Source organism: Castor canadensis, chromosome 4 (genome assembly GCF_047511655.1).
Source record: "Castor canadensis chromosome 4, mCasCan1.hap1v2, whole genome shotgun sequence".
NCBI classification, from domain to species: domain Eukaryota; kingdom Metazoa; phylum Chordata; class Mammalia; order Rodentia; family Castoridae; genus Castor; species Castor canadensis.
In genome coordinates, this window is record NC_133389.1 from 123,296,275 (window position 1) to 123,321,274 (window position 25,000).

The 25,000-nt window shown below is 38.0% G+C and overlaps 1 protein-coding gene and 1 pseudogene across 4 annotated transcripts in view; one reads left to right on the forward strand and one right to left on the reverse strand.

The window, feature by feature from the left end:
• The window catches only part of Fastkd1 (FAST kinase domains 1), a 45,523-nt gene extending 23,221 nt beyond the window's left edge, over nt 1–22,302 (reverse strand). For 3 of the 4 annotated variants that reach the window (XR_012447248.1, XM_074071050.1, XM_020167971.2), the window contains exons 1-6: nt 22,163–22,302; nt 20,526–21,033; nt 18,610–18,678; nt 11,347–11,472; nt 4,178–4,576; nt 1,292–1,402 (exon numbers count right to left, since the gene is read on the reverse strand). Coding sequence is in view for 3 of the 4 variants with exons in the window: in XM_074071050.1 (XP_073927151.1) it covers nt 1,292–1,402; nt 4,178–4,576; nt 11,347–11,472; nt 18,610–18,678; nt 20,526–20,890 (1,070 nt within the window). In the remaining variant the exon portion in view is untranslated. The remainder of the gene's footprint in view (nt 1–1,291; nt 1,403–4,177; nt 4,577–11,346; nt 11,473–18,609; nt 18,679–20,525; nt 21,034–22,162) is intronic. The other variant, XM_074071049.1, reaches the window with a different exon arrangement.
• LOC109689221 (ubiquitin-ribosomal protein eS31 fusion protein-like) lies at nt 12,298–12,737 on the forward strand (annotated as a pseudogene).
• Nucleotides 22,303–25,000: the final 2,698 nt, after the last annotated feature.

The window sequence follows — 25,000 nt, forward strand, 5'->3', positions numbered from 1 at the left end:
GGTGTGTGGCTCAAGGGCTTGAACCTTGAAAGCCTGAGGCCCTTAGTTTAAACTCCAACACCACAAAAAATGTTGGAATGAAATAATGTTAAATTATGAATAGTAAGAAGCAATAAGCTGGGTACTGGTGGCTCATGCCCATAATCCTAGCTACTCCAGAAGCAAAGATAAGGAGGATCACGTTTCAAAGCCAACCTGGGGAAATAGTTCTTGAGACCCTATCTTGAAAATACGCAACACAAAAAAGGGCCAGTACAGTGGCTACAGTGGTAGAGCACCTGGCTAGCAAGTGTGAGGCCTTGAGTTCAAACCCCAGAACTGCCAAAAAAACAAACAAAATTCACCCAAAGTTATAAACAATTAGCAAAACTGGTTTAATTTTCTTCCTTAAACCCACTGGCCCTCAAGTGAAAATGCTTCAAAGCTGTGGGATCCTCAGCACTATCCCCACTGCAAGAAAAGGAACAAAAAGCAATGGGAATGCTAAGAGGCAATAAGTTCAAGGAAATGGGTCAGAAAGAATATTAAAATAAAGGAACATATAATAAACAAGGAAAAGGCAGATGCAGTGGCTCACATCTGTAATGCTAGCTATTTGGGAAACTGAGATCAGGAGGACTGAATTTCAAGGCCTGAGCAAACAGTTCCTCAGACTCCATCTCCAAAATAATCAGAGCAAAACAGACTGGATTGGGGGCTCAAGAAATATAGCACCTGCTTTGCAAGCATGAAGCCCTGAGCTCAAAAACCCCAGTCCCACCAAAAGAAGGAAGGAAGAAGGAAGTAAGAAAGGGAGGGAGGAAGGAAAGAAAATCAAGCATATATAATGTGACTTATATATATATTTTTTTCCCCTTAAATTTTAAGTTATAGGGGCTGGTACAATGGCTCAAGTGGTACAGTACCTGCCTAGTAAGCATGAGGAATGGAGTATAAACTCCAGGACTGCCACACATACAAAAAAAATCTGAAGTTACAAAAAAGCCCATATATGACACGGTTTCAAGGTACCACTGTGATGTGAGACAATTTAAACTCATCCAGATATTAACTGCTCTGCAGAAACTATGGATTTTTGATGTTCTGCTTCAGTACAGAAATAGCAGGACATGAAATGAAAGGTGCTATGAACAATGTTATCGCTAATCTGAAATAACATATTAGAACATAATATTGCTTTAAAAGTCAGTTCCTATTTCTTCAAAAAACAATTACAGAAAATAGTTTTATTCAGAAAGAAAATAGCTACTTATGAATGGCAACTTAGTAGCATCAGCCTCAGGAGAAATACTTTTTAATCAGGTGTGAGTTTCTGCTTTCCATTGCTTCCATTGCTTCCAGCACTGCCAGGGCTTGTTGACGGCTCAGCTCCTCTGACATCAATAACAGACTTGAGTTAAGTCTAGAAGCAAAGACAAGTATTTTTTGTGTTCAAAAACTGAAAACTAGCTTACAAATTTACTTTTTAAATAACTATTCTTGCTACCCCTGACAAAAATTAAATACAGACAAAATATAGACAAAAAACTGAATTCTATACATAACTTCAACTTATTCCCCACTTACTTGGGGATAATATAAAATATTATTAAATAAAGAAAATTATAGCTTTCTTCAAAGCAATTAAGGCCTCAGTATAATTCAATCTTAAACTGTTTCTTTAAGGTCTTTGGATGACTTTCAAATAAGATAAATTATAAGCCTATAATGATTTTAAAACAGTAGTAGAAAGCTAAGGAACTAACAACTGATATTCTAACAATAACAATTTTTAAACTGAGTAAGATCTAACCAGAAAGATTTACTTTCATATTAATAAAAATCATATATCAAGCTCCTTCTGTAACACTATAAACAAAAAACTAACAAAGGTGAAACTACCAACATGCTACAGTGAAGCAATCAATAAATAAATGTGTGGGCTGGAGGCATGGCTCAAGTGGTAGAGTGCATGCCTACCAAGTACTAAGCCCTGAGTTCAAACCCTATCACATACAACAACAAAAAAAAAGGTATTTGTCTTTGGGAATAATTTACAAATCCAAAACATGAAATCTGAGGGTGCAGAACAGATGTTCTATTTCAACCTTATCAAAAGTTTAAAACCTGCCAGGAGTAGTGGTGCACATCTATAATTCACACACTCAGGCAGCTGAGGCATGAGTATCTCCAAGGCTGGCCTGAGCTACAGAATAAAGACTGTCTGAAGCAAACAAACAGAAGTTTAATAACCCAGCTCTTCCCCAAAGCTTTCCCAACCACTTCAGCTACATTTTTCTCTCACTTCTGTCTGCCCACAGAGCTTACTATCTATAACACTGATTTTAGTACCTATTTATAAACTATGCCATACTGTTACGGTATTTACACAGTTCAGTTATTTCTAATTCCAGCAAACCTGTACATAAATTATTTAATTTTCCTAATTGAAATAAATTCCTTAAAGGCAGCAACTCAGTTAATCCCAACTTTTTGTAATGCTTTAAAAGCAGAAGACTTTAATTGTACTTGGTGACAAAAAATTATTTTTTTTTTGAGCTGAAGGCATGGCTCAACCAGTAGGGTGCCTGCTTTGCAAGCATATAAAGCTCTAAGTTCAAACCCCAGCCCCCCCAAAAATAATTATTCTTTAATAAGCATATGTAAATTGTAAAAAGGGGGTTCATTATATTTCCATGCATGCATATAATGTACTTTGATCAAACTCAGTACCTCCAATAAAAGTTTAATAACCATCTTGTTCTGAAGTGGCTGGGATTACAGGATGCCATCAAACTTGAATTTCTTTTACTGATTATTCTCATTTACATCTCCAGGGGTGTTATTTTTTTTGTTTGTTTTTTTGGTTTTTGGCTTTTTTTCAGCAGTATTGGGGTTTGAACTCTGGGCCTCATGCTTGTTTGGCGGATGCTCTACCACTTGAGCCATTCCATCAGCCCAAAACTGGAAATTCTTAAAAGAGATGAAAGAGACCAAATTCATGGATATGTGTCCATGCATAATATCCATATGCATAATAGCAAGTGCTTTTGATGATGAATGTGATGAAGATGACAGGGTATAGAATGGTCCATTGTTGGGACTACTATAATCTAAATACACTTATGATGGGTGGGGGAGTCTTAGGCCTGTGTGTAACTCCAGTCACATGATCTAGGAAGGGGAAGGGAAAATGAAAGTACTTAAATGGGCTGGAGATGTAGCTGAATGGGAGAGCACTTGCCTAGCATGCACAAGGTCCTGGGTTCCATCCTAAGAACTGCAAAAATTAATGAATAAAAATAAAAACTAAGTAGTTAAATGGTGTTCTCCCTCATCTTCTGTGTTGGTCCAGCCCAAGGGGATCTACTGACCAACTTTTGAACCTATCAGAACACTAAAGAGTTGGAAATGTACAGCTAGGTGCTGGTGGCTCACGCCTATAATCCTGGCTATTGGAGGCAGAGATCAGGAGGATCTCAGTTCAAGGCCAGCCTTAGCAAATAATTTGAAAGACCCTATCTTGAAAATACCCAACACAGGGGCACCCTCTTTTGGGAATCGTCCCCCCAAACTCTGGGGACTCTACTCTCCTGCTTTATACTTTTTTTTAATCTCAATAAACTCTCCAGCTTTCTACTTTTCTATCTCATTAAGTAAACACACACAGAAAAAAATATTCAACCCAAAACAAGGGCTGGCGGAGTGGCTCACATGGTAGAGCGCCTGCCTAGGAAGCAAGAGGCCCTGAGCTCAAATTCCAGTTATCCCCCGCCCCAACCAAAAACAGACCTGGAGATGTAAATGAGAATAATCAGAAAAAGAAATTCAAGCTCAATGGTGCATACCTGTAAACTCCCACCCAGCTGGGAAGCTGAGGCAGAAGGATAGTGAGTTCCAGTCCAGCCTGGGCTACATAGCAAGACCCTGTCTCAAAATAAAATAAATAATAAACAAAAAGGGTGGAGCACATGCCTCGACTGTGAGAGGTCCTAGATTCAATTCCCAGTATAAGTCAAGGGGAGAAGGAGAGATACTCAGAAAAGAATCAAGGAACAGAGCATATAGATTATTTCCCTTTCCCTTCTATAGTCCACCAAGGTGATTTTTGTGACTTCCAAGAAATATAAGGAGACCTAAGCTTGAAAGCTCTACAAATTCCCAAGTAGAAGAGTAAAGCACTTTAAGCTGAACTTACCGTTCCTTTTCTTCAGGTCCTGCCACTGGTCCCAAAGCAACAAACAATTTTACCAAGTGCGCAGGGTGCTCAGATAGAGGAATCATCTCAGTTAGCCTCTGTTTAGCCATTGTAATAAATTCAAAACTATGAAACTGTAGAAGTTTGTATAGATTAAGTATTTTGCTGATGGCATCCACATCAAGCTGGCTCCCACTGCTTAAAAACACCTCATTACATCTGTCTAACAGTGGGTAGTAACTATATTTAATATTTCGAAGAAACTGTACTATACTTCTTGCAATATTGACCTTGGAAGAATCTGTGGTGTCAAAAAGCAGTTCTGTCTTGTTCACTAATTGTTCTTGAAAACATCGTGATATTAAAGAAGATATGTTGACCATCAAGACAGACAAAGACCTGAAGAAAGAAAAAGAGATGAAAGATTTTTTTGCATTACTGAAAAAAAATGACCAATTCCAGAACTAAATGATTAGATATGGAAAGAAACTGGTAAACATATTGTCAGGCACCATAAAATTTTTCTTTTAAATACTAGTGGGACTTGAATTCAGATTTCCCAGTAACCAAACAGTTTTAGACAGAAACTCTGTCTGACCCAAACTGACCCAAACAATGTATGCACATATAAATAAATGAATAAAGAAAAGAAAACTTTGAAATAATTTTTAACTGACTGTATAAAATACTTTGTTCAATAGATAAAATTGCTTTGATGGGAAATATTCTGGTGAAATTCACTCCAAAATCATTTTGAACCAACAGCCCATGAATGCAATATTAAAAGTCTCATTATGTATTTTTGGAAGTTGACTTTTTGTTACTCCTTTCTGTGTATGCATATCATTTACTAATGAAACACTGACAAAATATTTCTCACTAGTGAATGATTTCATATTTTTTGGTATTTCATGATAGATTGGTATTAACATGTAACATGTAAAACAGTACTGAACATGGGGTGGTGTTTAATATTTCTTCCTTCAATAAGCACTTAAGAAACATTAAGTCATTTTTTAGGCACTATGAGGACACCAAAGGTACTATAAAGTATGGCCCTGCTTTTAATGCTGTTCTTACATAATACAAAAATCAGAAAACTACAAACACAAGGATGCAGTATAATGAATAAAGTATGCAAAGTGGAAAAGACATAAAACAAATTCTTGGGTTTGATAATTAGAAGACAACCTAAAAAAAGATAAAAATCTAAAACTAAAACCATCTCAATCTTTAGAACACTAGGACTGTTGACATTTTTTGTTTCAAAATTTATTCAAGCCTTTAAGTAAATTTACATTTTAAAAAATCTCCAGCTGTATAATAATTGGGTTTCTCCAGTTAAAATTTTGATATTTATGGAAATTAACATTATTAATTAATGTATTATTAATTAACATTAATTAATAACTTAAAATTGCCATTTAACCATAAATCCATTGAAATGATTTTTTAATTGTATATATACATTTATAATTGCAGTTTGGAGTGGGAAAATGTCCAAGGATTAGGTTTTCAAAAAGATCTGTAAGAATTTCTAAAGGCTAAAAAAAACTACAATGATCTTTTATTATCTCCACTTTTACAGGCTTCTCTTGTGGGGGGTTAAATATGCATAATAAAAAAATTACCATTCAGTTTCAGCAGTATTAAGTACTTTTACATTGTCATACAGTCATCACCTTTTTTTTTTTTTTTTTTTTTTGCAGTCCTGGAGTTTGCCAGGAAGGCAAACCACTCCACAAGCCCTAACCATCACCATTATTCCACCTGTAGAACATTTTCATCTATCCAAACATAAACTCCTTACCCATTAAACAGTACCTCTCCATCCTGACCTCACCCCAGTCACTGGCAATGACAATTTTGTTTCCATGAATTTGACTATTCTGCACCTCACCTAAGAATCATATACACCATGAATTTATCCTTTTATGTTTGGTTTATTTAACATTAAGTCTCCAACACTGTACATGTGTCAGAATTCCCTACCTTTATTAAAGCTGAACAATATTTTACTGTATGTATATAGTATATTATCTTTTGTCATTTATACACCAATGATGGACACTTTAGATGCTTCTACTTTTCAGTCAGACATGAATAATGCTGCTATGAAGAGTAATGTACAAGTATCTATTTGAGTCCCTGCTTTCAATTCTTTTGATTCTCTGAAGTGGAATTGACAGATCACATGGTAATTTTTTTGAAGAAGTGCCACACTGGGTTTTTGTTTTCTTTTGTTTTGACTTTTTGGTGCCAGAGATTGAACCCAAGGCCTCATGTATGCTAAGTCCAGGCTCTACCACTGAGATATACTCCCATCACCTTGCCATACTGTTTTCTATAGCAGCTGTACCCATTTTGTGCCTCTATCAGCAATATATAATGGTTCAGATTTCTTACAGAGACATCGCCCCCCAATACACTTGTTTCTATTATTTTCAAACATGTAAAAACAAATAGTAAAAAGTATATCAGAATCTATTCACAAGCAGAACAACTCTTTAGAATCAGAAAGCTTAGGTTCTAATCTTGGCTCCCCATATACTGGCTGAGAGACCTTGTACATTTTACTTAACCTCAAAAAGCCATGGTTTCTTATGCAGCAAATAAAGGTACATATACTTTAGGAAGAATGTTGGAGGATTAAACTAAAGAGGAATTTATATTCAAATCTTGCTCTTCTTTCAGCTCTAGATCACTGCTTGCGTTTTCTTGTCTGATCCTTAACAAAGCATCCAAAACCATCCTTTATCTATGCTAAATATCTTCTAAGTCTTTAATCAGCTCTCATTCTTGACTCTTTCTAACCCTATTTCTTATTTTACTGGAGATCCTAATAGACATAGCACTAATCTATTAATTAATCTATCTATTAATGTCAGGGACAATTAATTGACCCTGCACATGTACTAGTAATGAAGTTTCTATGCTTTTACTAAGATTACCAGTACTTCTGTATTTAAAAGTTTTCTTAGATTCTCCTTCAACCTCAGCATTTCATGAGATCAGATAGCCTAACCAGAGCAGATACTTACAAAATACTATGTGTAAGATGCTAAAAAGCCAGGCTCAAAATATCCCTTTCACCGGCCTTAAAATCCTATTCTTTATGAATTCATCACTGTCACAGAATAAAAGTCAATTTTATTTCTATATATTAGGAACAAAATTGGAAAATAAACTCTTAAAAATGTTATCTCAAAACACGAAGTACTTAGGAATAAACTAGAGATATATAAGATCTTTATACTGAAAACTTTCCTAAATAAATGGAAAACTATGCAATGTCTAAACATCAGAAAATATGATTTTAATATTACAATTACTCCTAAACTAATCTACAAATGTAATTCAACCTTATCAAAATCAAAGCAGGCATGTTTATTGAAACTGATAAACTGAATCTAAAATTTTTAAGACAAAGCAAAGGATCTACAATAATCAAAATGGTATTAAAAAAGAACCAAACCAGGTAACTTATATTATCTAATCTCAAAACTTAGATAATTTATATTATCTAATATAAAGCTATTAATACTCAAAAAATGAATATTAGTAAATGCACAGATCATAGGATAAAACAAAAAAAAAGTACAGATCACTTGAACAAAATCCATAAAAAGATCTGAACATTACAATCATGAGTTTAGTCATAAGTAACAAAGCAATTTTAACAGGGAAAGTAAAATCTTTTAATAAACGGTGTTGAAACAAGATATCAATATAGAATGGAAAAAAAATGCGGGATGCTGGCAGCTCACACGTGTAATCCTAGCTACTTGGGAGGCTGAAATCAGGATGGCAGTTCAATGCCAGCTTGTTCTCGAGACCCCATTTCCAAAATAACCAGAGCAAAATGGACTGGACTGGAGGGATGGCTCAAGTAGAGTGCCTGCTTTGTGAGCACCCACTTTGCAAGCACCAAGTCCTGAGTTCAAACTCTAGTCCCACAAAATAAAAAACCTGGACCCCATCACATACCATCACAAAAACTAATTCAAATGGGTCACAGGCTAAACTAGAAAGCTTTTAGAATAAAATACAGGAAAATCTTTGTAATCTTATAGCAGGCAAAAATTTCTAGTCAGACCCAGGTGGCTCATGTCTGTAATCCTAGCTACTCAGAAGGAAGTGATCAGGAGAATCAAGGTTCAAAGCCAACCCAGGCAATAGTTTCAGAGACTCTATCTCAAAAATACTCAACACAAAAAAGGGCTGGTGGAGTGGCTCAAGAGGTAGAGTGCCTACGTAACAAGCATAAGGCCCTAAGTTTAAACTCCAGTACTGCCAAAAAAGGGGTGGAAGGGGGAGGAGATTTAAACAGAAGCTTCACAAGACATACAAATAGTCATAGGAAATTTCTAATTAAAACCACCTTAAAATACCATTACATGCTCAACAGAATGGCTGAGAGTGATAACCATCAAATGCTGGCCAGGTTATGAAGCAACTGAAACGCTCATACATGACTAGTAGAAATGGAAAATAGTGTGACTACTTGGAGAATTATGTGGCAGTTTCTTAAAATTATACATTTGTCTTATGATGCAGCAATTCTACTCCTAGGTGTCTACTCAAGTAAATATGCATGTTTACGAAAAGACTGGAATATGAAATATCCCCCACAGGATCATGTTTTGAATGCTTGATCCCCAGCTGGTGGCAAGAGTTTGGTAGGCTGTGGAAATTTTAGGAGGTGGAGCCTAGCTGTAGGAAGTTTGTCTGGGGGAAGGGGATGCGGCTTTTTGGGGGTGTATTATCCGTAGTCCCTTCTCACCTCACTCTCTGCTTCCAGTCTGAGGTGAGGTAAACACCTCTCCTCTGCCACATGCTCCTAATCCATGATATTCTGCCCAAGTGCTTATGGCCAAGCAACCACACTCTTATATTAGGATATTAATTGTATTTTTATTCATAATATCCAAAACAAGAAATAGACCACATATTCATAAAAAGAATAGTAAACTGCTAACTATTTACACAATGAACTACTACTAGGTAATAAAAAGAAATGAATTACTGATATATGCAACATGGATGAATCTCAAAACATTATGCTGAGTGAAAGAAACCAGAAAAAAAAACTGTATGATTCCATTTATATAAACTTTTGGAACAGGCAAAATTTTAGAATGGTGGTAGAAATCTGAATAGTAGTTGCTGTTACATTGACTAGAAGGGACATGAGGGAACTTTCTATGGTGATGGAAATATATTCTATCTTGATGTAGGTATATACTTATCAAAACTGATGGAACTGTAGGCTGGAGGTACAACTCCATGGTAAACATTTGCATAGTATGCATGAATCCTGAATTTGATCCCCAAAAGTGCAAAAATAAAAATAAAACCTGATGGAATGCTACACTGAACATTTGTGCTTTCAACAATTATAAATCAAGTCTTGGACCAGGGATGTTGCAAAGTCGTAGAGCACTTGCCTAGCATCTCCAAGATTCTAGGTTCCATCTTCAGTACCACAAAAACAAAAACTAAGCCTCATTTAAAAAATAATGGTACCACCATAGTACAGGAATGAATATAAAAATCTTAAACTGGCAGAGGCCACTATGGGAAGGGAACTAGGGAAGAGTAAAGAGGAGTGGTAGAGATGAACCAATTGGGGTTATAATACTTATATGCACGGAAACAACACAAGGAAATGGTGTAGCTATCTTTATCTCGAACTAGCAAAAATGCCATGGTTCTCTTTTTATCTTTTATGATTTTCTTCTACAAAATCAGAGAACAAGAGGGTGATGTAATTGAAGAAATTAAAACCTTTAAATGAGAATCTTAGGCAGTGAGAAGACAGCACAGATGTGTTTAATAAAAAGAAGGGGAAAAGTCTGGGGGTGTAACTCACTGATAGGCAGTACACTTAACATATCTAAGGCCAATGGTTCAATCCCCAACCCTCCCACCCTCCCCATCCCCCCCCCACCCAGCCACCCTCCAAAGAAGGAAAAGCTGGGGAAGTAGGAAAGTGAGAAGGAAAGGAAGCTGCTATAATTTTACCAAAGTCCTTTTTGTTTTATTTTTATTTGTTTGTTTTTGAGACAAGATCTCACTATGTTGCCCAAGCTGGCCTCCAATTCATGATCCTCCTGCCTCCACCTCCCACTCCAGAGTGCTGAGATAACAGTTGTGCACCACCACACCCAGCAAAAATCTTAAACGTAACATGTTAGGGAAAGCTAAATCTGAAAAAGCAAAGACAATCATATGAAGATCAGCAATGACAGTAAATAATTTTATCATGCTAAAAACAAACAAAAACCCCCATAAATCTCTGAACTGAAAACCAGAGAAACTACTCAGACTTTACTTTTGAATTAGTAGCTATGATTTGATTAAAATAATCATCTCTCCTTTATGGAAGTGAAAAGAAAGCATTCCGAGATAGAAGAAATAAAAAAGCAGAATTTTATGTACACTCTGAATTTATATTTAAAGACCTCTTGGATTTATTGCAATATGTAATAATAATAGTAACTATTGATTACTGAGAAACTTCTATGTTATAATACTTATTGGAAGGCAATTCTCCATGGGTTTCTCAAGTTTCTACACATTGTTGCAAAGAAATGTACTGAATGCCTTTTTTAGAATTACCATTTGAAGGATTTTTATACAATACAGCAAAGAGTCTAGGAGGACAGAAACAGTATCTCTCTCTGGAGCAAGAGCATACACGTTTACTACCTATTGTAAAAGCAAAGGTTCCCTTAGATTAGGATTCCTTTCCTGAAACACAGCTCACTGTAGGAACCACAGTGCTCAGGAAACCAGCACCTATGTAAAAAAAATGCTGGTACTCTAGCTACCGCTATTGCTGTGAGAAAAAAAATGTCCTCTGTCTCTGACCTAGGAGTCTCATGTCTTCTACTAGCACATGCGAAAATGTGGCAGGCTGGCTGTGGCAGGGAAACTCATTAGCTTACAAGTAAGGTAAAAATCTAAGACCCTTCACACATCTCGACAATACTGTTTCTCACTTTAGTACCCATTGCAACACTGCAAAGCAGACATTACTATCACTGTTTTATACAGGAGGACAGTAAACTTTAAGAGGTTAATTAAACATAACTATGAATGGCAAATCTGTCTGCATCGAAAGCCCAAGACCTTACACCCAACACAAAGACCCTAAATAAATTTACCTTAAGTCCTGTATGGTTTCCAAGTTCCTATTTACAATATCAGCTATTTTCCCCATCAATGGACTACAGTACAAATGTTGATTTGCTAGGCAAGTGGAAAATGTTGACAGCACATCAATATCAAACCTATTAAAGGAAATACATAAACGAGATCGTTAGCATTTACTTCTAAATAAAACATACAATGCAGTTATAAGATAAAAAGGCAACAAAGACCGTATCTGTGTCCCTTTGAGCCCAGGACAGCCGAGAGGCCCCTAGAAAGGCTTCTAGGTGAGGACACAGATGTAGGCCAGAGGGGTGGGGCTAGACAAGGGTGTGGGGCCTACAGGTATGTTCTTACTGTGCTCAAAAGCCACTGCAAACATAACAATAAAAACATGTCATTTTCAAAAAAGAGAAAAAAAGCAACAAAGATAACTAATACGATTTTTTTCTAAGATGTTTTATTATGACAGTAAGAAATGATATTATAGCTTTAAAAGCCCAATACTAGCTGGGCACCGGAGGCTCTTTCCTGTAACCCTAGCTACTCAGGTGGCAGAGATCAGGAGGACCACAGTTCAAAGCCAGCCCTGGCAAATAGTTCTCGAGACACTATCTCAAAAAAATCCATCACAAAAAAGAGCTGGTGAAGTGGCTCAGTAGTACAGTGCCTGCCTAGCAAGTGGGAGACCCTGAATTCAAGCCCTAGTAACACAAAAAAGCCCAATACTCTACAAAGATTTAAAAGGGGGAAAAATCTCTCAAAATTATTTGAATCATTCACTTATTATTTTTCTTGTGGTTCTGGGATTTGAACTCAAGGCCTCACCCCTGCTTGCCTAACTATCACTTGAGCCATTCTCAGCCCTTTATTAATTTCTTGAGGTGCCAGGCTATTTCACTAGTTTGCATATGAAGAAGTAAGAGCTTTTTTCCGATCTGCCATCTGTGGTGGAACCGCTGGTCATGCAAACCCGTACTGGGAAGACCATCAAGCTCGAGGTTAAACCCTTGGATACTATAGAAAATGTCAAGGCCAAGATCCAGGCTAAGGAAGGAATTCCTCCTGATCAGCAAAGACTGATCTTTGCTGGTAAGCAACTGGAAGATGGATGTACTTTGTCAGACTACAGCATTTAAAAGGAGTCCATCCTTCATCTTGTGTTGAGACTTCATGGTGGTGCTGAGAAAAGGAAGTCCTGTGCCACTCCCAAGAAGAATAAGTATAAGAGAAAGGTTGAGTTGACCATACTGAAATATTATAAGGTCGATGAAAATGGCAAAATTAGTTGCCTTCACCATGAGTGTCCTTCAGATGAATGTGATGCTGGAGTTTTTATAGCCACAGACACTACTGTGGGAAGTGTTGTCTGACTTACTGCTTCAATAAGCCAGAAGACAAGTAATTGTCAATGGATTAATAAAAGATGTGAACTGAAAAAAAAAAAGAAGTAAGAAAGCCAATATGGTGGAACATATTTATAATCACAGTTGTTGGGGAGGCTGATGCAGGAGGACAGCAAATTCAAGGCCAGCCTAGACTACAAAGACTTTACCTCAAAAAAAAAACCCAAACAGGGGCTGGGGGTCTGGCTCAGTGGAAGAGCACATACCTGGCATGCATAAGGCCCTAGGTTCAATCCCCAGAACTACAACGAAATAAATAAATAAATTAATAAATAATAAATAAAAGGGAAGGAGAATTGCTACCAACTTTAATTTTTTTTTGGACCAGTACTAGGGATTAAACCCCAGGCCTTGTGCATGCCTGGCAAGCACTCCACCACTGAGTGCTAGATTTTAATTTTTTGAATTTACTAAAAGGTAAGCATAAGAAAGTTCACAGCAGCATAATATGCGTAACAGCAAAAAACAGCAAACAATCCAAATGTTCATGAAGAGTATATACTCTTAGAATAAAGTAACATAAAGCAATTTAAAAAAGAGAGAAAAAAACCTACTGAGTAATACACTATGGGTGAATCCTTAGATATAAGGGTTCATACTATAGGATTTCATTTCTATAAAAACAAAACTACTAGGCTAAGGGAGTGACTCAAGTGGTAGAGCACCTGCCTAGCAACCACATGACCTGAGTTCAAACCTCAATACCACCAAAAAAAAAAAAACCCTATTCAATCTCCAGTACCTTGAAGAAGGAAGAAAAACAACAACTAACTTTTGCTGTTAGAAATCCATATCGTTTTAGGATAGGGCTTGGGAGGTAGGACCAGAAGAGAACATGGAGGGAACTGCTAGGTAACTGGTAATGTTGTTTCTTGATCTTGGTACTGTTTTACTGAAGTACTCAGAATGTGAAAATTCATTATTTTGTATACTTACAATTAGTGTAATTTTACACAATGTTCAATAAAATGTTTACTCAAAGAAAAGAGAAACTTATCAGGCATGGTGGCTCATGCCTGGATTCCTAGTAACTTAAGAGGGAGAGATCAGGAGGATCAGAGTTTGATGCCAGCATGGACAAAAAGTTACCACAAGTCTATCTTAACCAATAACAGCTGTGTGTGGTGGGGCAGACCTGTCACCCTGGCTACTGCAGGAATCATAAATAGTAGGATCAAGGTCCAGGCCAGCCAGGGCATATATGTGAGACCCTATCTCAAAAATAAGCAAAGCAAAATGGGCTGGGGGCATGGCTCAGGTGATAGAATGCCTGCCTACCAAGCGTGAAGCCCTGAACTCGAACTACAGTATCACAACAGACAGAGACAGAGAGAAACTTAAAAGACACATTAAGTTTGAACTTTGGATGCTGACTTAAACTGCCTATAAGAAGATTTTTAGAGTGCAGCCCTGAGTTCAAACCCCAATACCACTACCAAAAAAAAAAATCTTTAGGATCAGGTGTCAGCTACTCAGGAGACACACATCAGAAAGATCATGGTTCAAGGCTGGCCCAAGCAGAAAGTGAGTCCCTCTCTCAAAAATACCCAACATAAACAAAAAAGGGCTGGTGGAATGCTTCAAGTGGTAGAAAGCCTGCCTAGCAAGTACAAGGCGGAGTTGTTCAAACCCCAGGACCAAAAAAAAAAAAAAAAGATCTTTTTAACATAATCAAGTAAATTTGAGCATACATCAGTTAAGGAGCTATTATTCACTTATATAAATATAATAATGGCCTTACTGGTATTTTCTTTTGTGTATATTTTTTAAGAGTCTTTGTCTCTCAGAAAGTTACAATGATAAAATAATATCACTATTTAAAATATACTGAAGGGTGCTAGTAGAGTAGAGTGACTCAAGTGGTAGAGCGCCTGCCTGGCAAGCATGAAGTCCTGAGTTCAAGCCCCAGTACTGGCAAAAAATAAGTAAATAAATAAATAAGATATACTGAAGGGTGCTGGATGCAGTGGTACATGCCTATAATCACAGCACTCAGGAAGCTGAAAAGTAGGATGACCATGAGTTCAAGGCCAGTTTGGGCTACATAGTGAGATCTTGGCTCAAAAAATCAAACAAATCAAATAAATAAAATATGAGTCTGTATTTTTATAACTATTTAAAGTCACGGATAATAATTTTTTTAAATTTTGGATTTCAAATACACACTAATTGTCTTTGCTATGATCCATCACATAGTACTACTACAGAATAAATTGAACCCATTTGAATCATTATAAATTACATTTATAAAATATGAGTTCACCTCATACACTGCTGTTGGGAATGTAAAACTAATACAACCACTTTGGAAAACAATATGGAGGCCTCTTAAAAATCTAAACATAGATCTGCCATATGATCCAGCAATCCCACTCCTAGGGATATACCTGAAGGAATGTGACTCAAGTTATTACAAAAGCACTCGCACACCCATGTTTACCTCAACACTATTTACAATAGCCAAGCTATGGAAACAGTCAAGATGCCCCACAACCAACAAATGGATCAAGAAAATGTCATACTTATACACAATGGAATTTTACTCAGCCACCAAGAAGAATGAAATTTTGTCATTCACAAGTAAATGGATGGAACTAGAGAACATCATCTTAAGCAGAGTTAGCCAGGCTCAGAAGGTCAAAAGTTGCATGTTCTCCCTCCTATGTAGATTATAGACCTAAAACAAATGCAGTAATATCATTGGACATGGGTCACACACTAAGGGGAGAACATGCACAGGAGAAATAGGGAAAGAAAGGAAACCTAAAACTTGAATGTGGATGATGTGCTCCCTGATGAGAAGCAAATAAAGTAATCTTAAATTGGCAGAGGCCACTGTGGGAAGGTGACTAGGAAATAGTGAAAAGGTCTGGTAGAAATGAACCAATGTGGGTTGCAATACACAAGTGCATGGAAGCAACACTAGGAATCTCTCTGTATAGCTATCTTTATCCCAAACCAGCAAAAACGGTATGTCTTTCTTATTATCTCTTATGTTTTCAACAAAATCAGAGAAGAGGGCGGAACATGTTCTGCTTGTAAGCAGGAGGGGATGGGATGGAGGTGGCACAAACAATGTATACACGTAAGTAAATGTAAAAAAACGATAAGAGGAGAATAAATAAAATAAAATGTGAGTTCATAGATATTTTAGCAAGATCACTAGTAGCTGCTACAGTAACAAAAAAAAAATCAACCTCACAGCCACAAAAGACAAAAATTCAGAAACTAGTATTTATTGTGTGACTATTAGAAATTCTACTATGGGATCCTAGGGTTTTAAAACTTTTTATAATTTGGTATTACACCAAAAAAAGTATATTTAGGTGGGCACAGTGGCACACTCCTATAGTCCTAGCTACTTGGGAGATTGAGGCAGGAGGGTCATTTGAGTCCAGGAGTTTGAGGTCTACCTGGGCAACCTAAGAAGCTCTAGCTTAAAAAAAAAAAAAAAAAAAAAAAAAGCACTATATAGTTCAAAGTCATTATCTTCTGAGTAAAAAATAAAATGTTTTGACCTATAAACAATGACTAGGACTGGCAGAATGGCTCAAGTGGTAGAGCACCTGCTAGCAAGCAGGAGGCCCTGAACTCAAACCCCAGTACTGAATAAATAAATAAATAAATAAATTTAACCTAAAAGACACCATAAGTAGGTATTTCTCATTGTTTGTAAAAAAGAATAACATTACTCTGCTTACCCTAGATAAAAGATAAAGGTAGAGAGCATGCAAGAATAAAGACACATAGCCAGGCTCAGTGGTTCACACCTGTAATCCTAGCTACTCAGGAGGCAGAGATCAAAAGGATCACGGTTCCAAGCCAGCCTGACACCCTATCTTGAAAAAAAAAAAACCCATCACAAAAAAGGGCTGGTAGAGTGGCTCAAAGTGTAGGCCCTGAATTCAAATCCCAGTACTGCAAAAAAAAAAAAAAACAAAGACAGATAAATTTAAAAATGAAATTAACTAAAACCATAACTCAGTAGATGAATGCAGAATTTCTAAATCCAGAGAACTATTCTATTTCCTGTTTAATTTTTTTTTCTTTCTTGGTAAGGAAGAGTAACAGAGGGAGTCAGACTGATAAAAGTACAATATAAACGCAGGTAAAATGCCAAGGCAAAGCCACACTGAACAATGAACTAACACTAGAACAATGAAGGACAGGAATGTAAAACAGGTCATGTTAAGGGCAGGGTAGTAGTGGGAGGAGGAGGGTAAATGAGGAGGATAAAGGAAAGTGAATATAGTTGAGGTTCTTTCTGTAAGGGTATGAATATGAAACACTGTAACCTGTCGAAGTCATTTGTAAAAGGGGAGTGGGAGAAGAGGAAGAATAATGGGGGTAATGAACAAAACCAGGGAACATCATACATATGTATGGAAATGTCACAATAAAACCCCCTGTGTAACCATCATATACTGGTAAGAACATTTAAAAAATTTTTTTTGACACAGGGTCTTACTATGTAGCTCAGGTTGGCTAGAATTCACAATGTCACCCAGGCTGGTTTTGAACTCCTGATCCTCCCTCAGCCTCTCTAGTGCTCAGATTGCTGGCATGCATCACTATACCCATCTCTCCTCTTTAATTCAGTGCACACAACAAAGATCTATAGAACTCACCAATATATGTCTACAATTGTAAGAATGTGTCAGCTTAAGCTTAAAGAAGTAGTGTACTAAAAAACAAAAATTATGCCCAGTATGGTGACTCACATCTATAATCCCAGGCTGAAGCAGGAGGATCAAGGGTTCAAGACCATACTGGACTACACAGTGAGATCATGCCTCAAGGGAAAAAAAAAAGCAGAAAAACAAACAAAACAAAAAATACAAGAATGCCCACACCTCTCCGTCCACACAAATAGCCTATTGTCTATCCTTTATCTTATCAATATTTTCCTTTCTAGCTTAGGTTGTTGTCTCTTCCCTACCTTAATTTTCCCTTTCCTCATTGATATTTGCTTTATTCCACTAAATTCTGATCCTTGGCCTTCCAGAATTCCCAGATTAAAAATGTGAAGGGCTGGCAGAATGGAGCAAGTGGTAGAGCATTTGCCTAGCAAGCACAGGCCGAGTTCAAACCCCAGCACCACCAAAAAAAAAAAAAAAAAAAAAACAACATTTTTGAAGTTTTCAGAATAACTAAAGTGATCCTAAGATAAGCCCTAATATTATCTCAGTTTTACACATGGATAGCTTCCCAAATACATTTATAGAAAAATCTTCTCTATACTCAAAAGAATATCCTTAATAGATTTCACATTTTTCTAGATAGTTAACAATTATGGTTACAGGCTGAAAATACAGCTGGGTATAGTATAGAAAGATCTGAATACTGTCCACAGCAGTGAAACCTGAAACTTACTTTCTTTAAAAAGCTTCTAAGTCACCTATATGCTGTGGTCACTGCCTATGCATAAAAATGGAGTGACAGAAAAATAGCTACAGATTTTTCTAAACAGTGACACGTTTCCATTCTATTAAACTGGTATCTTCTTTTTTTCCTTTTGTGGTTCCTGCATTTCTAGATTTTATCTAACAGTGAGAGAATCCCCTTTCTGAATCAGAACTCTTCCAAAAGGTCCATGAATACCTGTGACTCAACGCTATGTATATTTTGATTAACCATAAATGTGGAAAAGCAAACTGTTCCCTGCTTTGAGTTAAAGGAACATATGAAATACTTTATTAAAGAAAGAATATATATTGTACAATAAAAAACCCTCTAACTAAATTGAGTTTAAATTTTTTTCAATGAACCTTGACAGGCAGGCAGCAGTTCCCCATTCTTTTCCTGTAAGATTCCATTATGATAACCCTGAAAAAGATAATTGATTTAAGATGATCAACCCAGAGTACTTGCCTTTCCAGTCTCTTCCATGCTTCCGTAACTAGTGCTTCAACTAGCGGGTCATGGGCCTCAACAGTGAGCCTCAATGAAACATGAGAAAATAATTTTTCACCACACATAAATATTTTTAAACCACTGAAAACACATGCAGCAGAAGTACATTATATCCATGTATGAAAATGTCAATGGAACCCATTATTTTTACAATTTATGCTAATAAAAAAAGTTAACAAAGAAAACAAAACAAGACACATAGAGGCTGGGCATAGTGGTACACACCTATAATCCTACCACTCAGGAGACTAAGGCCAGAGGGTTGTGAGTATGAAGCCAGCCTTGGCTAAAAAAAAAAAAAAAAAATCCACATGCAGTAAATATAATGAAAACAGTGGTGAACCTCAAGCTATTTTTCTTATATAGGTAGTCCCCACTTCTGTTTCCCACCCAGTTCAGAATGTGGAATTCTTAGTAGAAACATCTATTTATTATCCCATGCCTTCTTATACTTTTATCTGCTCACTTCAATGCCCTCCAAGCAAAGAAAATGTTCAGTGATACACTTTATGTTAAAAGTGCATATAACATGTATTGCTTTGTTCTGATCAAAATCTAGACAAGCATTTTATTAAAACTTAGTATGTATTTGTTTTCTCTTTTTTGGACTGGCATTTGAACTTAGGGCCGCTTGCTTGCAAAAGTTTTACTGCTTGACCCTCAAGTCCAGCCCTTTTTTTCTTGTATTACCTTTTTAAAATTTTGTTTTCTTGTCAGGCAACAGTGTAATCCTAGCTACTCTGGAGGCAGAGATCATGAGGATCACATTTCGAACCCAGACCAGGCAAATACTACACAAGACCCTATCTCAAAAAAACACATCACAAAAAAGGGCTGGTGGAGTAGCTCAACTGGCAGAGCACTCACCTAGTAAGCATGAGGCCCTGAGTTCCAAAACCTCAGTACCACCAAAAAAAAGAATTTCTTTTCTTAATGCTTACTTTATTTCTGAGTTATCCTTTGACATCAGGAAGACTTTTGTACATGAAATACATGTCAATAAGCCATGAAATATAATTGAGGCACTTATCAAATGTAAATGAGTCTTCAAAATACTCCTATCTTCTCTCTTTTAAAGTTATTATTGGGAAATTAACTATTGTACCAATAACCCTTGAAAAACACATCTGCCATCAATTTAATTATGGGATCTGAGAGCACGTAAACACACACAAACACAATGTCATAATACTGATTTGTAACTAGGCATTATTATGTAGTCTAAATGCTTACCTCTTACATACTCATTATCTCTAGCTAACCCACATTTCTATAAAATTCCACAATAATCCAGTTTCATGTGCCCAAAGTTTATCATTTTACTCTTAGATTATTACATCTACTTTTTAAAAGTGTAATACTAATAGATATCAAAGACTATCCTCCAAACACTTTTTCTTTTGGTGGTACTGAGGGTTGAACTCAGGGCTTAAAGCTTGCTAGGCAGGCACTCTACCACTTGAGCCATGGCCTAGCCCTTTTACTTTCATTATTTTCCAAATAGGGTCTTGCTTTTATGCCCAGCTAGCGTGGACCTTGATTGTCCCATTTACAGGTGCATAAGTGCACACCACTACACCCAGCTTTTTACTGGTTGAGATGAGGCCTCTTGAACTTTTTGCTCAGGCTGGCCTTGAAATGCAATCATCCCAATCTCTGCCTCTGCAGTGGCTGGGATTTCAGGTATGACCACCATGCTTGGCTGTCCAAACATCTTCAAACTATTGCATTATCAAGAAAATTATCTTCTTGGGGAAAAAGGATTTCATCTTAAAGAGATGTTAAGAAAATTTAAGAGGCACAAAGAGATAAAACAAACCAAAAAAAGATATTTAGAAAGTTAAAATACAAACAACAAATCAAATGGAACTTACTGTTGTGTGATGTATAACACATTCACCAGGGTATCATCATTCATTGACGTGATTTGATTTCTAGTTAAATTATGAAGAGTAAGAAATTGAGGATGGTCTCTAACAGTCTCAAGATTTTTTAACAAGCTGGTCTTCTGCTTTTGGAGCTGCCAAAGTGTATTAAATGCACATCTCACTTGCTTTTCTGAAAGTGTGGCTTTGTTTCTTTCAATAAGGTCAAATACTTTCTCTTCATTTGTGCAGTTATTTATCTGAGTAATTAATGAGTCACAACTCAAGGGTCGAAACTGAAACACTTTCCAGGAGAATGGACAAAGAGCTCTTACATGAAACATTGATAACCAGAGTCTAGGAAAAAAATACATTTTCCTTTATATCCCAATTATTCCTAGGTAAAGAAAGCCACGTGCATCTAGGAGTCAGGTGCAATATGCTGGTTTATTTTATATATCTTTGTAAAATAACTGGTTTTCCTTCATGTCTTTTGTTTACATTCCAAATGCAGTTTCTGAAAAAGGAATTGGTTAAACATGGTTATTATCTCATTCATATCAAATTAATCCCAATATTCAAATATAAAATGACGTTTTCCTGCATTAAACATTTTGTTCTTGTCTGAACTAGACAGCAGTATCTGATCCAAAATGAAATATACAAGAAAAAAGGGCTTATTCCAGCAGCACATTTAAAAAAATGTCTGTCTGGCATTAACTATGTTTTCTAATTTTACCAAAAAAGCAGAAGGGAAAAAAACAAAATCAGAACTGTCTTTTTAGGGTTTCTGTTGTTTTGTTGTTCTGCTGTTCTGTTTTTTTGAGACAGGATTTCACTATATAAGCCCAGGCTGGCCTCAATTCTCCATCTTCCTGCCTCTGTCTCAGCTGCAGAAGTGCTGGGATTACAGACCTGCCACATCGCGCCCAATTCAGAACTGGCTGAAAGAGTAAAACTGTTTGAAATAAATTCCCCAAAAAAGTAGCCATTAATTTGGAGCCTTAAATTAAAACAAAAAACCTTTTTCTTCTTTCACGGTAATTTCATTTATTTATTATTTTATCGTTTTTGCATTTACTTACATGTGTATACATTATCTGGGCAACTCCCCCCTCCCTCCCTCAGGGTAATTTCTTGCTCCTTTATTCTTGTGCCCTAAAAGAACTTAAAAAATGAGAAAAGAGAGAGGAAGTGTTTCAAGAATTGTAGAGTAGGGGAGAAAGAGGGAAGGAAGGAGAGAGGGAGGGGGAAGACAGGAAGGAAGGAAATGTTCCCAGAGTTAGAGAATAGACCGGGAGCCGCCGGTGGCTCACATCTGCAATCCCAGCTACCTGGGAGGCTGAGATTGGGGGATCGTGGTTCCAGGCCAGCCCGGGCAAACAGTATATGAGCCCCCATCTCCAAAACAACCAGAGCAGAGGGGGCTGGAGGTCTGACGTAGGCGGGAGAGCGCCTGCTTTGCAAGCGCGAAGCCCTGAGTTCAAACCCCAGTCCCACTAAAACAAAACAAAAAAACCAAAACCGTTTTATTAGTCCCCGTTACACCAACAAGCAAACACGGGACTACTGCGTCACTGAAAGCGTGCCGCACGGAAAACGCGATGCGACCGTCCTGCCTGTCCTGTGACCCGGTCCGCACCTACCCAACAACCGCGCACCACGCGTGGGTCTCTCCACCCGCACTGACGTCAGGACAGAAGGGGTGGCGCCCGGCCGAATGACCTCGGTCGGGAACACAGGAAGGACAGCCGGCGGCGCGGTCCGCGGGCGCGCACGAGCTCTCAAGCCGAGCCTCCGCGATTGTGCTCGGCTTCCGGCGGGCTCCGTCTCTGCGCTTCAGAGAACTCAACGCCTGCAAGAAGGCCCGGCTTTCTCAGCCGAGCCCCGAATCCCGGCCCGCACAGGGGCTGGGTGGGAAGAGGAACGCCGCCGCCGCCGCCGACTCGCCGTCAAGTTCTTCCCTCCGCGCCTGACAACTCCCTGGAGGATCTCGGAGAAGGATGGTTACAACGGCTCCAGGAACACAACAGGCTCGGTTCTCTCGCTCACCCTTCCGTCCCGGGTCTGCAGCCTTTCCGTGAGAGACACTGGACAGTGCTGTGCTCCAACGCGGAGAAAAGTGCGGGTTAAGAGCGGCGTGCGCTCCAGAAGGCTGGCACTACACATCCCAGAAGGCGTAGCGCCAGACGCGCCGCTTACGTTTCCCGAGGCATGTTGGGCTTGGTAGTTTCTTCCTCATTGGACAACCCCCGCCCCCCACGGGCTGGGGGTGGGGCTCTGCTCCAGAACGTGAGCTGAAAGGCCAGCACCACAAAAAAGAAAAAAAAGCGAGAGACTGAAACTGAGTGTTGGTATGCTATGGCAGAAGATACAGGTGCTTTTAGGTCAGTGTCCTCTCTATTGAGGGTTTTTCCCAGACCTTGAAACACTGATATATAATATACACTAAAAATGATAAAAATTAAACTGCAAAATGTAAACATAGGGCCTGGAGTGATGGAGCACGCTTCTAATCCCAGCACAGCAGAGGCAGTGAGATGGATCCCAAGTTCGAGACCAGCCTGGGCTACACAGACTCTCCCTCAAAAAAACAAAAACAAACAGAAAAGTAAACATGGAAAAGATATTACAGATTTTTTTTTGTTCACTCTTTTCAGGATACTATACATGAAATAGCTGTCAAGTAGCTACAAAAGTATCAAAACTCAACTGTTATTCTCAATTTCTGCACTTAGGTCATGGACAAGTTCAGATTCTCAAACCATACTTCTATCGTGTTTTGTTGTTTGTCTTGCTGTTTTGAGACAGTGCCCCACTGTGTAGCCTAGGCTGGCCTCAAACTCTCCATCTTCCTGCCTACCCCTCCTGAGCACTTGACATTACAGGTATGTGCCACCACACCTGGCCCACACTTTCTTTTTTTAATAGTTTTATTAGAAATGTAGTTTGCATACCATACAATTCACCCATTTAAAGTGTAAAATTTGATGACTTTTAGTATATTCAAGAGTAGTGCAGCCATCACTACAATCAATTTTAGAACATTTTCATAACTCCAGCAAGAATCTCAGTAACCATTTGCAGATTCCCAGTGACCTCCCAACCCACCCATCCTTCAATAGCTTAGGCAGCAATTAATACCAGGCCACACTTTGAGTAGCAATGATTATGATCATTTGGAGCTAGATAGATTGATAATACATTTGACATTAAGGTTGATCTAAATGCACAGAATAAAAGAGATTGAGGAACACTTGTGTGGAAAAGCATGATCTGTGTCAATACCCTCCATTCAAAAGCCAGGGATAAAGGGCTAGCCTAGTGTGCAATAGACCCTGGTCAGATCCCCAGCACCAAACCAAAAAAATAAGCCAGTCATAAAAGGACTAATACTGAATGATACCAGGTATGAGGTAGTAGAATCCTCCAGTTCACGGGGATGGAAAGTGAAGTGGTGGTTGTCAGCTGGAGGGAGTAATGAGGAGTTCAATGAGTTGCAGTTTTGCAAGGTGAAAAGAGTTCTGGACAATGGCTGCACAATATAAATGTACTACTGAAAAGGTATTGTAAATAACTTTTTAACATAAATTATATGTTGCATATATATATGATAGGGTCTCACTATGTAGTCCAGGCTGACCTTGAACTGGAGATCCTCCTGCTCAGCTTCCCAAGTGCTGGAATTACAGGTGTGTACCACCTGGATTGGACCAGTATTGCTCATAGGTTTTTTTTTTTCCCAGTGCTGGGAATGAACCCAGGGCCTCACATATGCTAGACTAGTACTCTGTCACTAAGCTATACCCCCAGCCTTTTTAAAAATTTATTAGCAGTGTTTTGTTATTGTCTAGGCTTGCCTCTAACTTCTGGCTCAAGTGATCCTGTAGCCTCCACTTCCCAAGTACCTGGGATTACAGGCATATGCCACTATGCCTGGCCAACTAACAGTTTTTAATGATAGTATATAGGAATTGATACCTTGGGGAAAATGGAATTGGAAGGGATTAGGAGCAATTATTAAGTTTTAAACCTCTGTGGGATGTTTAAATCTTTTAAATGAGCCAAGTAGGGTGGTGTATGCATATAGTCCCAGTTACTTAGGATGCTAAAGCAGGAGGATCGCTTGGCTACTGAGTTCAAGACCAACCTGGGCAACATAGCAAAACACCATCTCAAAAAAAAAAAAATATATATATACACACACACACACACACACACACACACACAAAGAGTGGGCCCCAGTGGCTCCTGCCTGTAATGCTAGCTACTCAGGAGGCTGTCAGTTTAAAGCCAGCTCAGGCAAATAGTTCACAAGACCTTATCTTGAAAAAACCCTTCACAAGAAAGGACTGGTAAAGTGGTTCAAAGAGTAGGCCCTGAGTTCAAACCCCAATATGGCAAAAAAAAAACCCAAAAACATATATGTGTATTATATATGAGCTTTTTACAATAGCTCACATTACTGTGCAACAAGCATGTTT